The 14,745-nt window shown below is 44.8% G+C and overlaps 1 protein-coding gene across 1 annotated transcript; it reads right to left on the bottom strand.

Annotated features, from left to right (window-relative positions):
* Positions 1 to 1,979: 1,979 nt before the first annotated feature.
* On the bottom strand, positions 1,980 to 12,990 carry LOC136653405 (vomeronasal type-2 receptor 26-like). The gene is made up of 5 exons (XM_066630308.1): positions 12,875 to 12,990; positions 11,587 to 11,878; positions 6,084 to 6,302; positions 3,618 to 3,744; positions 1,980 to 2,881 (listed from the first exon to the last, which is right to left on the bottom strand). The coding sequence occupies exons 1-5, from the start codon at positions 12,988 to 12,990 to the stop codon at positions 1,980 to 1,982; spliced, it is 1,656 nt and encodes a 551-aa protein (XP_066486405.1).
* Positions 12,991 to 14,745: the final 1,755 nt, after the last annotated feature.

Raw genomic sequence — 14,745 nt, 5'->3', positions numbered from 1 at the left:
TCCAGAAACTCTGTAGTTACTCGCCTGAGATGAATGCTGGTTTTGTCTCCTAATATGCTTGGACCCTGGGATGCACTGTCTGATGCATCCAAGATCAAAAATCAGAGTGAATGATCCTTATCTGACTTAGCTCTAAATGGTAGTTCTGTTCACCCCGGTCTGTACTGTATATTTTTGTAGTTGCCACTTGAACTCCATTATTTTTTTAGAAATAATTGATTACTAGTACTGTATATTTACCTTGGGGACTTAATTATAGTCCTCAAGTTAAATTAACAGTAGTCTTTAATTCTTCATTGAGTACTGTCTGTAAAAATGATGATGAAAAATATGTTTTTGAAGTTGAACAGATGGCATCTGTTTAGTCCAACAGCAAGAGACCAGGACATGCATTCAGGAGAGGTAGGGGAGGCAGAGCCTTTCTGGACTCAACAAGTAAAAAAAAGAAGGCACAAGGACTCACACAAAGGCACCCCTATTACAATACACAATGGCAGCCTGCAGAGCTGCTTCAGCAGGTTAGGCCCTGGCTCTGTAAAACCAGCAGGAGAGGGAGCAGGCAGAGTTCGCTGTGTGTAATGGATAGGAAAAAAACAGCAGGGCACCCGTGCAAGACAGGCTCTATTTAAAGCACCAAGGAGGTGGCTATTGAGTCATGTCTTTGCTGTTCCTCTCCCCCAACAGATCAGCCTACTCTGCAGAGAATCAATTGTGTATGGACTGGCTAGTACTGTAGTAAGTATGCAGTGACAGTATTAATGAAGAGTCCTTGTACTGTACTACTATGTGGAAAGCACTCAGCTTCTACTATTTGAGAGGGTGTCTCCTGGGTCCTAAATCTCTCAATTGGCATGGGGGGGGTGCGAATAAACCAAATGGGGAAACTCCCACGCTTTCACACTGCCATGAGAGCAAGTCCCATTGAATACAACAAATTTTTCATCTGAGGTGACATGTATAGGCATGCACTGCAAGTCAAATGCTAAGTAAGCCAAGTGCACATGTCAACCTCCTAACCAGCCCTATTCCCTCTAGATGGGTGGGCACAGAAGGGAAGAGTGGACAAGGATATGGCTTGAAAGCCACAGAGGTCTAAGGAAGGTTGGTGGCAGTTGATGACACCCCCAGGCTTGCTGCCTGGGGTCTTACACCCCCAGCCCACCTAGCTATGCTAGCGGTCTGAGGAAGCTTTCTTGTTTCCATCCATCCATTTAAGCCATTTCTGCCCAACATTGCATATATGCAACAGGGGCCAAATGTGTACACTTGGGTTCAGTTATGGTTCAGTTATGAAAGAGTTGGAGGTAAAATGTCTACCTGTGCCCATCTTGTAAATCTTGACAATTGGGAGGGGGCTTGTGAACATTGGGAGGGGGGAACAATTGGGAGGGGGCTTGTGCTTCCTTTCTGATTGTTCCCAGAATAAAGATGGTGTAAATGGTGTTTGCAAGTCTGAGTGAATGAGAGCGAGGAAAACTGTTGCAAATTTGAGAAAGGTGCCACGAAACGTGATGGAGAAGAGTCACCCATTCTTGAAAAAATAAAACACTTTCAATATGATTTGGAACTATGCCTTTGAGGGCAAGAATGATATATTTAACCTTTTCCCCAATGAAGATTTGCTGATGAAAAATTACAATTCCATTGAGGCTGTTGTCACACGGAGGAAGATTTTCAGGCATGACATATATGTTTTAACAGAGTCTCACTAGATCGATATACACCCAGTCACTGAGCCATGACATTGGCCACCACTCAGTTCCTAAGTAATAAATAGTAGCAATTAAGCAGTAGTTTCTCTTTAAAGAAATGTTCATTAAGCTATCTACATGCATATTTAATATAGGGAGCATTTTGGAGACCTTCAAGAAAGATCTATATATGGTAACTGCTGGGACAGAAACTCTCACAGATAGTGTTTTGTACAGTGTTTTGTACACACACACACAAGGTCAAAGAACACCAAAGCGTGAAATGCTTCAGTCTTTTCTTCTTGTTAGTTTTTCTCTGTTGTTCAGCTTAGGTCTCAGCACAATGATGTAACATTTGGGGAAAAAGATCCAGCCCAGCAGACCAGCACTGGAGGCCAAGATAGAGAAGATCTCCACAGCTACCATGTATTTTCCTTTGGTGCTCAGGTAGGTTGGGACAAAGGAGAGCCAAACACTGCAAAAGACCAGCATGCTGAAAGTGATGAACTTGGCTTCATTGAAGCTGTCAGGAAGTTTTCTGGCAAGGAATGCCACAGTGAAACTGCCAATAGCCAAGAAGCCCATATAGCCCAAGACACAGTAAAACATAGTTACAGACCCTTCATTACATTCCAATACAATTTCCATAAGCACTGAGTGTGTGTCAGTGTCTGGGAAAGGAGGTGAAGTTGTGAGCCACAAAATACATATGCCGGTCTGAATAAGAGAGCAGGAACCAACAATGGAGGTGGCCAGTCTTGTCCCCACCCACTTCCTCATCCTGCTTCCTGGCTTGGTGGCCATGAAAGCCAGGACCACTGTGATGGTTTTTGCTAGCACGCAAGAAACGCTCACTGAGAAGATGATGCCAAAAGCAGCTTGTCGGAGGAGACACGTCACTGTCATGGGCCGTCCGATGAAGAGCAACACACAGAGGAAGCAGAGCAGGAGGGAGATGAGGAGGGTGTAGGTGAGGTTGCGGTTGTTGGCTTTGACAATTGGAGTGTCGTGGTGTTTCACAAACGTTCTTAGTACCAGAGCTGTGACCAATGAAAGACAAAGAGCAATGAAAGCCAAACAGATCCCCAGAGGGTCTTCGTAGGACAAGAAGGCCACAGCCTTGGGAATACATGCATCTCTTTTTTGGCTCGGATAGCTTTCATCTGTGCATTCATAACAGTCATTCATGTCTACAGAGGAAAAGATGCGGTCTTGATTATACCAACATGCCATGAAACTCCACAAAATACCATCATTCCTAATCCTCTGACCAATAGCATTTCCAGTTGTGGGCCTAAATCAGTAATTTGGCTTGTAAGCCCCAAGGTCTGGAATGCCACCTGACAACGAAGTCTTCATAAACATGTCAAAAGTCCCACAACAATGTACAGTGCAAAAAAAAAATGCTTTGGAATGCCCAACTGTCATGTTACAAAGTCATCAATGATGGCTGCTTAGAGGAAAAGTGGGGAGGGTACTTATCAATGAATTTTCTGTGATGCAGTACCAACTTTGGGTCACGGATAAGCATAAGAATTGTAATCAGCGAGGGAGCTACTCCTCGCCCTTGAAAGATTCATTTTCTCTTTTGATTTCACCCAAACCACTCACCAGTCTTATTACAATTTTTTTTCCAGAATTAATCATAATTTTATTGACAGTTAATAGTGGTAACTTATGCATGTGCACATTTACACATATTTTCGTGAGACATCACATTATTTCTTCTTCATCAGCATTCTACCTTCTAACTGGGTTTAAGGATTGCAAAGAGGGTGTGTCCTGTGTTTAGTGGGAAGACCAAATTGATTTATATTATCCAGTGTAGCATTGTTCCCCGTGAAGGTGGAAGTAACCCTAGCACTTTCCTGATCTGATAGGATTACAGTCCTCCTGTTGGATACCTCTGTGCAGTCCATTTCTTACCCTTCTGGTCTGAAATCTTCCCTTCTGGACATGGGATGCAATCATAGCAGCAAAATGGTTCCCCTTCCTTCACTTTCTTGCTAAATCCAGGATGGCAGCTCTCACTACATACAGAACGAGGTTGAACCTGAAACATATGTGAAAGATGAGAAGGAGAATCATGGGGAAAATGTGCTTTAAATCCTTAGCTTTCTGGAGCCTTTTTGTATTCATGAAAGAGATGAAGCATCTTAGCAATATGTGAATGGACTCAATACGGACCACTTGGTATACTATAAACAGTTGCTCTTTTTCTTTTGAAAACAGAAAGGAGCCAATCAGGGGACAGATTAGAGGAGGGTTGAGGGTAGTTCACCCAGAGGTTCAGGTGGGGAGCTGGAGACAGTATGGTGTTGGAAAGGGGTGATCATGGCACATACCACATCCCCTCTGTCCTTCCCTAGCCCCCGGACTCTCTTCAGACTTACACCAGATAAGGAGCTGGTATAGGTCTGAGGATTCCTTGCAGGTGACCGACAGAGAGTTAAATATGATCTTAACCTATTTCTCTGGAGCCATCTTGTCTACTGTGGACCCAGCTTTACTGTGTAACATTATTACAATGCTATAAAACTTATTAGTTTTCAAAAAAATTCCTATGTGAGTTCCACTGTTCATTGATTTGTCCGTGGTTCTCCAAAGTACTCCATCACAAATCTGCAGCAGGTGCTACTGGATCTGAAATTTCAGGAGTTGGCCAAGTGGTTAGATCTTCTGATGGTCAATAACAGTTGACAGTGTCTCATGTGACCAACCCTTGACATTTGTCAGGGTCCCCCTGACTTACCTGGGGGAAACCTGGAGGGAACAGGCTTGCAGGGTGAGAGGGAAGCTCAAGGCAAGGAGGAGACAGGCCCCAAGGCCAGCAGCAGGTAGAGTACTGGCCTGGAGAGCCAGGAGAGGAAGAAGAGGGGAGGAACACCAGGCTCCAACCTTTTGGCTCTGACAAGCAGTGAGGGGAAGGGCCAGAAGAGGCCAGTCAGCCTTTTAACCCTCCCATGGAGGAAGGGGCGGGGCCTGGAGGGGCTGGTCATGAGAATAAAACCCAGCTGGGCCAAGGATGAAGCCAGTCTGGGGCAGGCAGCTGGAGGGAGAAGAACCCAGCCTGCCTATAAACTAAAGACTGGCTAGGAGCCGAAGGGCACAGGTGACGCAACCCCCTTCCCCCACACTCTCTGCTGAGGCCCCAGTGGCTGGGCCATTGCTCTGGGAGATAGAACCCCCAGGGCCCCGCCACTGCCTCTTGCAAATACGAGTGTCCCTCCTCAAACCAGGACCCCACAACATTCATGGGGTAATGTGAAACCAATGCATTCAATACTTCCCCTCCTTTGTGTTGCTTCATTGCCCACCACAGGAAACAGGATGGTTAACACTGAACAGAATGAAACTAATTCACACACCTGCTTTGAGTGGAAATGATTAGTAGATGCAGAGAATGGAAGCATATTGGCATACCCCTGCTAATTGGGCAAGAGGCACTTTTTCAAGTGGGTGCTCCTCTTTTTAGCAGGGGGAGAGTAACTGGCCCACCTCACCCCAGCAGTGTCTGTTCTAGTGGCTGTCTGCTGGTGTTCTTTTGCATCTTTTTAGATTGTGAGCCCTTTTGGGACAGGGAGCCATTAGTTATTTCATTTTTCTCTGTAAACCGCTTTGTGAACTTTAAGTTGAAAAGCTGTATATAAATACTGTTAATAATAATAATAATAATAATAATAATAATAATAACGAGCAGAAGCCATGCATTTTGAGCAACATTAACTTTGGTCCTAATGATGGAATTAGCTGAATGCTGAAGAACATTCATTTTGAGTTTAGATCCATTCACCAGAATAGCGATTTAGGGCGCAATCTGATCCTGCTCTGGAACAGGCAAGCCAAGAGGCTTGTACTGTATCCAGTGCAGGATAGGGGCCCAAAGTGGCTCAGCCAGAGGTAAGGGGAAACTTTCCTCCTTACCTCTGGGTAAGGCACCCTGGCCCCTATGGGTCTGCTCAGACTTGCGCCATCTCCTGAGGTGGTACAAGTCCAAGGAGTGCGAGGCGGCTTGAAGCTGCTGCAAACTCCCCAGGAACAGGGGTTGGGAGCCGGCATAACTGCTGGATCCCAGCGTCATCTCCCACTCCCCACCCACCTGCCCCAGGGCCACCCACCACTCGACAACTCCCTGTCCCAGTACGCCTCCTTCCTGCCTCCTCCCCGCCTCCTCCCCGCCCACCCCAGAATCTTGTGTTGGCTGACGCAAGGCTTGGTGCCTCCGTCAGCACTGAGGATTATGTCGGTCTCTGCAGGCTGGTGCGCCTCTGCCGTGCCAGCCTAACCGACTCACGAGGAGGCATGTTTAACTTTGCATATCAAGGCCAAAACTTATATAGTGCTCATTCAGTACAGGAAGTCTTCCTGGACTTGCCAACAACATCATCCTACCTGATTAAACCATCTGTGCCATGTGATGGCATCCTCATTGATGGTGAATGCCTGTTCTGGAGAAGCCTGTGGATCCATACTCCCAACTTTCACTCTATGAAAGGATTGATTGGAGGAAATAATCCAGTTGATAATATCAAATCCAGCAATTAACTCCCCATTGTGGTCAAAAGAAACTTTGTCCCCAGCACTGTTATTAAATGAGACGATTCTTAGGAACTAGATGGAAAAGGAACGTGTTGAAAGAACATGTAGAAAGCCTGCAGCTAGATATTTGAGATGATCATTTATGAATTTGCTTTATTAACAGTATTTATATACAGCTTTTCAACTAAAAGTTCACAAAGCAGTTTACAGAGAAAAATCAAATAAATCAAGCCTTGCGTCAGCCAACACAAGATTCTGGGGTGGTCGGGGAGGAGGCGGGGAGGAGGCAGGAAGGAGGCGTACTGGGACAGGGAGTTGTCGAGTGGTGGGTGGCCCTGGGGCAGGTGGGTGGGGAATGGGAGATGACGCTGGGATCCAGCAGTTATGCCGGCTCCCAACCCCTGTTCCTGGGGAGTTTGCAGCAGCTTCAAGCTGCCTCGCACTCCTTGGACTTGTACCACCTCAGGAGATGGCGCAAGTCTGAGCAGACCCATAGGGGCCAGGGTGCCTTACCCAGAGGTAAGGGGGAAAGTTTCCCCTTACCTCTGGCTGAGCCACTTTGGGCCCCTATCCTGCACTGGATACAGTACAAGCCTCTTGGCTTGCCTGTTCCAGAGCAGGATCAGATTGCGCCCTAAATCACTATTCTGGTGAATGGATCTAAACTCAAAATGAATGTTCTTCAGCATTCAGCTAATTCCATCATTAGGACCAAAGTTAATGTTGCTCAAAATGCATGGCTTCTGCTCATTATTATTATTATTATTATTATTATTATTATTATTATTATTATTATTATTATTATTATTATTATTATTATTATTATTATTAACAGTATTTATATACAGCTTTTCAACTTAAAGTTCACAAAGCGGTTTACAGAGAAAAATGAAATAACTAATGGCTCCCTGTCCCAAAAGGGCTCACAATCTAAAAAGATGCAAAAGAATACCAACAGACAGCCATTAGAACAGACAGTGCTGTGGTGAGGTGGGCCAGTTACTCTCCCCCTGATAAAAAAAGGAGCACCCACTTGAAAAAGTGCCTCTTACCCAATTAGCAGGGGTTAATTTGTATTCATATTGTTTTTTGTCTATTAGCAGTGCTTTTTTTGTAAAAAAATAGGTGCAGGAACTCACAACTTTTTATTTATTTATTTATTTATTTATTTATTTATTTATTTATTTATGTTTAAACCATTTTTTATACATGCGCGCGCGCGAACACACACACACACACACACGTCCATCCCGTGTGAGATCCCTGGTAGCAAAAGCACTCCTGCCACAGCTGGAGTGAATCACCCCATTTTTTTTAGGTGGGGAGGTGCTCCATTGGGCTATAGGAAACTCTCTCCATTGGGCTATAGGAAAGCCTATACAGTAGTTAAAGTGTTCAGAACAAATATATAAGGTCTTCAGCCCAGCTGGTGGCCATCAGTGCCTCAAGTGTTAGTTCCAAACACTTTGAACTTAAGACCTCTGGTGGCTCAGTGGTTAAATTATAGATCTGTGGAGCTGGGGGCCTGGGGTTCAAATCCCACTGAGGAATAATTTTTTTTTTTTTTTTTTTAAGGTGGGAAGCTGCTCCATGGCTGCAAAATTGCTAGTTGGTTGGTTGGTTGGTTGCTAGTTGCCAAAAGGGGGGCCAGTTGAGGCTGCAAAACTCCTCAAAGTTCAGTCCCAGGCAGGCTCTTTTTTTAACTTTTTTTTTTTTTAAGTCCCAGGTAGGACTTAACCCACAGCCTCCAGCAGGGGGCTCACTCCAGGAGCTTAACTGGTGCAGGAACGCCATTCCGGTGCGTTCCATTACAAAAAAAGCCCTGTCTATTAGAATGTAGACTCAAAGGGCTTGGAACACAGCCTGCTTCATAGTTGTATATTTTTCTCTCTCAAGGAAGTACTTGGTACTAAGTATTCTCCAATGATCTGCAGAATGATCACTGATCAGTTTTGGGGACTGGCCAAGACTGATGGGAGAACACTGATGGAAGACTTCCAAGACTGCTGGAAGAGGATGCAATGACTGAGGCACTTGTTTATACTAACCCAGAGGCTATAAGCAGAACACTATATTCAAGGAAAATTACTGTAGGCATAATCCTATCCTGAGCAGGAACAGGCAAGCCAAGAGGCTTGTGCTGTATCCAGTGCAGCATAGGGGCCCAAAGTGGCTCAGCCAGAGGTAAGGGGAAACATTTCCCCTTACCACTTAACTTACCTTCCCCTTACCTCTGGGTAAGGCACCCTGGTCCCTATGGGTCTCCTTAGACTTGGGCCACCTCCTGAGGTGGCGCAAGTTCGAGAAGGGCGGAGTGGCCTGAAGCTGCTCAGAGCTCCCCAGGAACGGGGGTTGGGATCTGGTATAACTGCCAGATCCCAGCCCCACCTCCCGCTCTCCACCTGCCTGCCCCCAGAGCCACCCACTGCCTGCCCTCCCCCTGTCCCGGAATACCTCTCTCCTGCCGCCTCCCTGTCCATTCCAGAATCTTGGGTTGGTTGAGCTCGGCTGACGCAAGACTTGGAGCCTCTGTGGCACAAAGTCTTCTGCCAGCCTCCGCAGGTCGGCACGCCTCCGAGCACTGGACTTGCCGAATCATGAGGGACTTGTGCCAGCCCAACATGCAGTCTGGAGTGCGCTGTGTATCACTGAATAGAGGTTGTTACTCATATGAGAAGTTTATAGAGAAGAGGGAGAAGAACAGAGATACGTGTTCAAAAGAGTCAATTCTGCATTTCTGTCTACAAGTGCTCAGAAAGAAAATGAGAAATGGGACAAAGGAAGGATTTTGAACACAGTTTATTTAGAGATGGGCCTGCTATAATCGTTAATTCATGGTGTTTTGCTGCATGAGGAGGTCGGGTTCATTACCTGCCACAACTGCTGGTTCCAGAGCTTCAGTTCCCTTCCTTCAAGTAGGATTTTGTGTGGGTATGTAGATGACGACATGGCATGTAAAGCATGAGCCACAGCATGGACAGCATTGTAAACACTGTAGCTGTGTCCAAGCATGCTCATTTCAAAGAAAGGTCCTGGAAGGCTTCCGAGCTTCTCATACCCTGTGCAGATATCTTCATTCACTGTGCCTTGGTCTGAATCTGGGAAGACACAGTTGAATGCATTTTGCCAGAAACTTCTGATAAAGCCATCTCCATTGGTGCTGAATGGGTTTCTGCTCTCAAGAAACTGGTGAAATCCTGGTGGATCTGTGCTGTGCATTGTGAAGGATATTGCACCATGAAATATTTCTGCATTCCAAATCCTTTGATAGGGATTCAGTACAAACTCTATCTGGGCAGTCAGTAGGAAAACTTTACCTTTTCCACTATTTGTCATGTGTTCCTGTTCTGATAGATATGGCAACCATCTCAGAATTGTCATAGAATTTGATTCTCCATAGACAATGACTACGTTCGCTTTAGCGTCCGTGATTATATCATGGATTTTTGCCCCATGTTGGAACATCTCATTTATTTCAGAGACAAAAGTCATTCGGGGGATTTGTTCTACAAAGGCAATGCAGATGCCTCTCTGGGAAAACACTGGAGACACCATCTGCACAAATCTTTCTCCGTCTTCATTTTCCACGGTAACAAGTCCAATCCACGTCCAGCTGAAATGCAGAAGTAAAGAGAGAATCCCTGCATACTGAAGGGCTTCCTTGGGGACCATCTGGAAGAAGGGCAGTCCTGGGGTTTTATCATCCATTTGTGGAGCAGGGCCATAGATGAACTAATGAAAAATGGCCAGGTGGGGCCAAGAGAAAAAAAAAATAGCATTTATATGACTTTTTCAAGAATTTAAAACACTTCATGTACATTGTGTTTCAGCAATTTTTTCAACAACTGTGTCGAGAGTGTTATTGTTACTATTCGCTTGTTACTGACAAGTATCTGAGGCTGAGAGAACAGTGGCTTTCGTGACAACACTAAGGGTGCAATCCTGCTTTCTAGCACTGGCATAGCAGTGCCAATGGGACGTGTGCTGCATCCTGCAGTTGGGTGTCACTCACGGAGACCTCCTCAGGGAATGTTTGTTCCCTTACCTTACAGCTGCATTGCCCTTATGTCAGTGCTGGAAAGCACTGACATAAGGGGTGAGGATTGTGCTGTTAGTGTGTTGTGGGTTCAGGATATTACCTGTCTCAGAACTTCCATTCCATATCGACTACACAAGATTCAGGAGCCGCATAACATAGAATGCCAGCTGCACTTCAAATACAAACACTCCAACACCCTTATCTGATGTCATTATACCTTCAGAACTTCAACGACTGATGACTGTATGTGAGGAGCATAGCAAGGAGGGGAATGACCTGCTTCAAGAAGGGGGTGCTTTCATTGTTGCTTGCAATGGGGGTGGCAAGTCTATAGTGAAAGGTGTTCTAATTCTGCCACATTGGGCACTTTGCAATCTGCCACTGATGCAACTCGCATGTGTACATGAGGGCCCTGGGTAATCCCACATTAAGAGAATAAGATGTTCACAATGCAGTAAATTCTTGCTTACATTTCCTCACAATCATATCCATGCCTACTGAGAAGTAAATTTCATTGTATCCAGTAGGGCAGTGGTTCTCTAACTGGCGAGTCGCCACCCACCAGTTTGTGTAATGCTTCCCCCGTCCTTTTAAGGTGCAGGGGAAGAGGAGAGGCAGGGAAGCGATCCCCAGGATTGTGTCCCTAAAGGGAGTGAAGTGGGAGTGTTTTCACTTACTTGGACTCAGTGAGGACTGCTGGAGGTGCAGGGAGCCCTGTGCAACACTTCACAGAGCTTCCTGAGGTTTGGAATCTTGAAACAGAGTGATTGCAATGCACCTCATTGAACAAGTGATCTTTATTCAAAAAGATGTTTCCTTTCTTCAAAAGATCACTCATCCTCTCTTTCAAAAGGTATATTGGTGGCTTACAGTATGACTTACTGATCCCCAAGAATAAAGCTACAACATTGCTACATTCCACCCCAGCAATAAAATAGTCACCCCTCCCTTTGATGTTCCTGGATTGGCATGGTTCGATCTACATAGCATGGTTCAAATTATATACCAGGAACTGTAAATGAATGAAGCATTAAGTATGCCAAGTGAACCATATACAAAGCAGAATAGCATCAAGCATGAAAGCACTGATTGGCATGTTTCTGTGAAATTGACCTGTAATACTGCAGAAATGCATGGCTTCCTCAACTCCATAGCTACCCAGAACAATATAAGACTGAATCCTCATTATAGTTTTTTTCCCCTATTCTGATTCATAGGTCCACTTCTCCAAACCGCAAAGTCTGGAATAACAGTGAACATATGAATGAAGCCTTAAATTCTCATAGAGCTGTAAGCAAAGAGACCAGGGTATCCTACCTGTGGAACTTTGTAAATATCCAAGACACTTGCCACATGACGGGAGATTTGGGAGTCCAGTCCTCCAATGACCACTATCAGGTTGTGCTGCATGTCACATTTATAGTTGGGGACAAATCTCTCCAGGGAAGACAGAAGCAGCATTGTGACATGATAGGACCACTTGTCACTGAAGTAGCTGTCATAGATGTGGAATCCCAAAGTGACATTGGGTAAGATGTGGGGATTCTCATTGATCTCCTTCACTGCAAATGCCACAGCCAGGATGTGTTGGTAATGTTTTGTTATTGTCCTAGAATGAGAATTTCAGTCTTTATCAGGAAGGTGTTCCAAACCATAACAGAATGACTGAAACTGGGTATTGCATGTGTTGAAACCCTTTTCTTTTTTTAACATCATATGCCTTGCCTTTCATGAAGAGGTGTAGGCCTCATCATACAAACACATGTTTCACCTTTCAGATGGAGTGCTGTGTAGTTGTAGTGTTGCATTAGAAAGAGAAGGGCACAAGAAGATGTCATGAAACACAGCAAGTAGCAACCAATCCATATTGGTATCAAATGTCAGGAAGATACTAACATGATCAGGGTGATTGGAGTGATGACACCAAAGACCACTACAATGTACTTCACATGAAATAAGATCAAGTTCACTCTTTTAAAAAGTTCAAATATTTAAGTTTCAAATATCGAGATGGACAGTTTGGGTAGTATCTTCGTCAAAGAAAGGTATCCCTGGGCCTTCTTCCTGAAAGCCGCTCTACAAAAAGCAGTATTATGTAGTAGTTGCGTTGGGTCAGTCAGTCAGTCAGTCAGTCTGTCTGGTGAATGTGATGTGAGAAAGCAATTGATGGAAGAAGAAAAACAAGTGAGGAAAAAAATAAATTGTTATACAAAGAAGTCAACTAATGTTTAGAAGCATCTATGGAGTGACTTTCCTTCTCTGTGTTTCTACTCTTCAGAACTTCCTTCATGCAATTAACCTTTTCTGCAGTCAGTCTAAGAACCACTGTTTTGTGCCTGCAGCTCTTAGGGCACAATCCTAACCCACTTTCTAGCACCGGCATAAGGGCAATGCTGCTCCGAGGGAAGGGAACAAACATTCCCTTACTTTGAGGAGGGCTCTGTGAGTGCCATCCAACTGCAGGATGCAGCACACGTCCTATTGGCACAGCTATGCCAGCACTGAAAAGTTGGTTAGCATTTGGGCCTTAAGTTCTGAGCTTAAGTGATGAATTATTTCATCACTCAAGTGATGAAATAAATGGATAGAAGAACAAACTTCTTACGTAAGCTGTTCGAGTAATGTTGGTGGGGGTTCTTCGGTGAAGTCTATTGAATCGGAAAGAATGAAGGACTGAGAAGCAACCCCTCCGATGATGAGATCTCCCGGCTGATGATACATGTGGAGTGGAGGGTGTGGATCACGGACTTGGCACTTACCAATGTGAGCCTTGCAGGCCCACAGAAGCAGCACTTCCAGAGACAGCAACACAAATGCCAGCATCCTAAGCACAGGACTTGCTCCTCACCCCCTAAGTAGAGTCTCTGTATTTCCTCTCCCAAAATGAATGGTATTTTGTCTCCTAGAATACCTGGACTCTGGAATGTAGCGTCTAAAGTACCCAAGATACGTCTGATGGTTCCTTGCCTGTTTCTTGCCTTAGTTCTAAATGGTAGTTCTGGGAATATTTATCATGTCCATCCCTGTCTTTACTGAACATTTTCCCAGCTGTCACTGAAACTTCATAGTGTTTTTTTTTTTTTTAACAAGTACCTGAGTTAATTACAGTCTGTTAAGATAATTAAACAAAAAATAGCTGTTAGTTCATAATTGGTACTCCCTGTGGAATTGATGAAGTAAATAATGATTTTTGGTTCTGAAGTGTCAACAGATGTATTGTTTAAGAGTGAGGGACATGTAGGTTTGGAATGACCTACAGCAAGTTCAGGACACCCAAGAATAATACTCTATTGCAGTGGTTTCCTAACTTTCCAGCACAGCGACACACCTTGTCCTCCACAGTGGGTTGCATCATGATGTTCATTCTCACACTGCAAGGCCTTCTCGGGAGGCCTCTTTTGGGCCACACTGAGCCAGCAATGCACACTATTGACCTGTGTGGGCCTCAGAATGGCCCACAGAAGTGACGAGAAGCGACTTCCGGTTAAACTGGAAGTTGTGTCCAAAAACTGGAAGCCACTTTCAGAGCTTCTTCAGGACATTCCAAGGCCTGTGGAGGCCAATAGATTGGATCGCTGGCCCAGCATGTCCTAGAAGAGGTCTCTGGGGCTTTCCAATGCTTCTGGAATGGCTGTAATTTGGAACCGACCAGGACAGGGGGGGAACCCATGACCCACTACACCCACCAGTAAGTTATGAACCAGACTTTGGGAAACTATGGTCTATGGCAGCCATATTTTCAACCACTATACTTTGGCACACTGGGGGTCTGCAGGTGTGACACAGGAGTTTGGGGGAGGGTCACTTATTAGTAGGGCCATTGGGGGATGTGAGCCCCCCCACCAACAGCAGTGTGTGCCTTGTCAATTGTCAGAAAACTGATGGGATGCCTTGACAACTTTAGTACATTGTCAGTGGGCCAAGAGGCGAAAAAAGGTTGAAAATGACTGGTCTATGGTCTGAAAGTCAAGGAAGACTGTATATGTTCATGAAAGGGCCGTGTTTCTGGCAGTGCTTTTTAACCACCTGTAACATGCACACATTCAGGAAAAACAATGTGAGGATGCTCAGGTTCTGTGTATTGGCCAGTGGTATAGCTGTATAGTTTAGCAGAAAAAAGACTACAGAGAATTAGGTGATAAATGCAGAAACAACAGGATTAACTATAGAACCTGTTAAATAAAACAATGATTTGTTTTAATCAAATCATTAAACCTTTAAAATAAAAACAATGATTCAAAACACAGTGCCTAGATGAACACGCTCATTCAGTTAGACAAAAAAAAAAATCTATTTCCACACATTCTTTTAAACGTGACTCCATGTATAAGATGAGTCTGAAGGTAACTCCTGGCATACAGTCAGGGAGTACACTTTGGGCCAAATACTCCCAATCTTCCAGCACTGGAGCAGCTCTGCCAACAGGGCATGCGCTGCATCCTGTAGTTGGGGGGCTTTCATAGAGGCCTCCTCTAG

The sequence above is a fragment of the Tiliqua scincoides genome, chromosome 5, assembly GCF_035046505.1.
Source record: "Tiliqua scincoides isolate rTilSci1 chromosome 5, rTilSci1.hap2, whole genome shotgun sequence".
Taxonomy (NCBI): Eukaryota; Metazoa; Chordata; class Lepidosauria; order Squamata; family Scincidae; genus Tiliqua; species Tiliqua scincoides.
This window is presented reverse-complemented; position numbering and strand designations above follow the sequence as displayed.

Bases quoted from the DNA above. Each gene is read 5' to 3' on its own strand.
- LOC136653405 (XM_066630308.1), bottom strand. From the start codon at position 12,990: ATGTATCATCAGCCGGGAGATCTCATCATCGGAGGGGTTGCTTCTCAG. The intron at 11,879-12,874 runs GTAAGAAGTTTG...TTCTCATTCTAG, and splicing joins ACATTACTCGAACAGCTTAC to GACAATAACAAAACATTACC. The intron at 2,882-3,617 runs GTAAGAAATGGA...TTTCCTCTGTAG, and splicing joins GAAGATTTCAGACCAGAAGG to ACATGAATGACTGTTATGAA.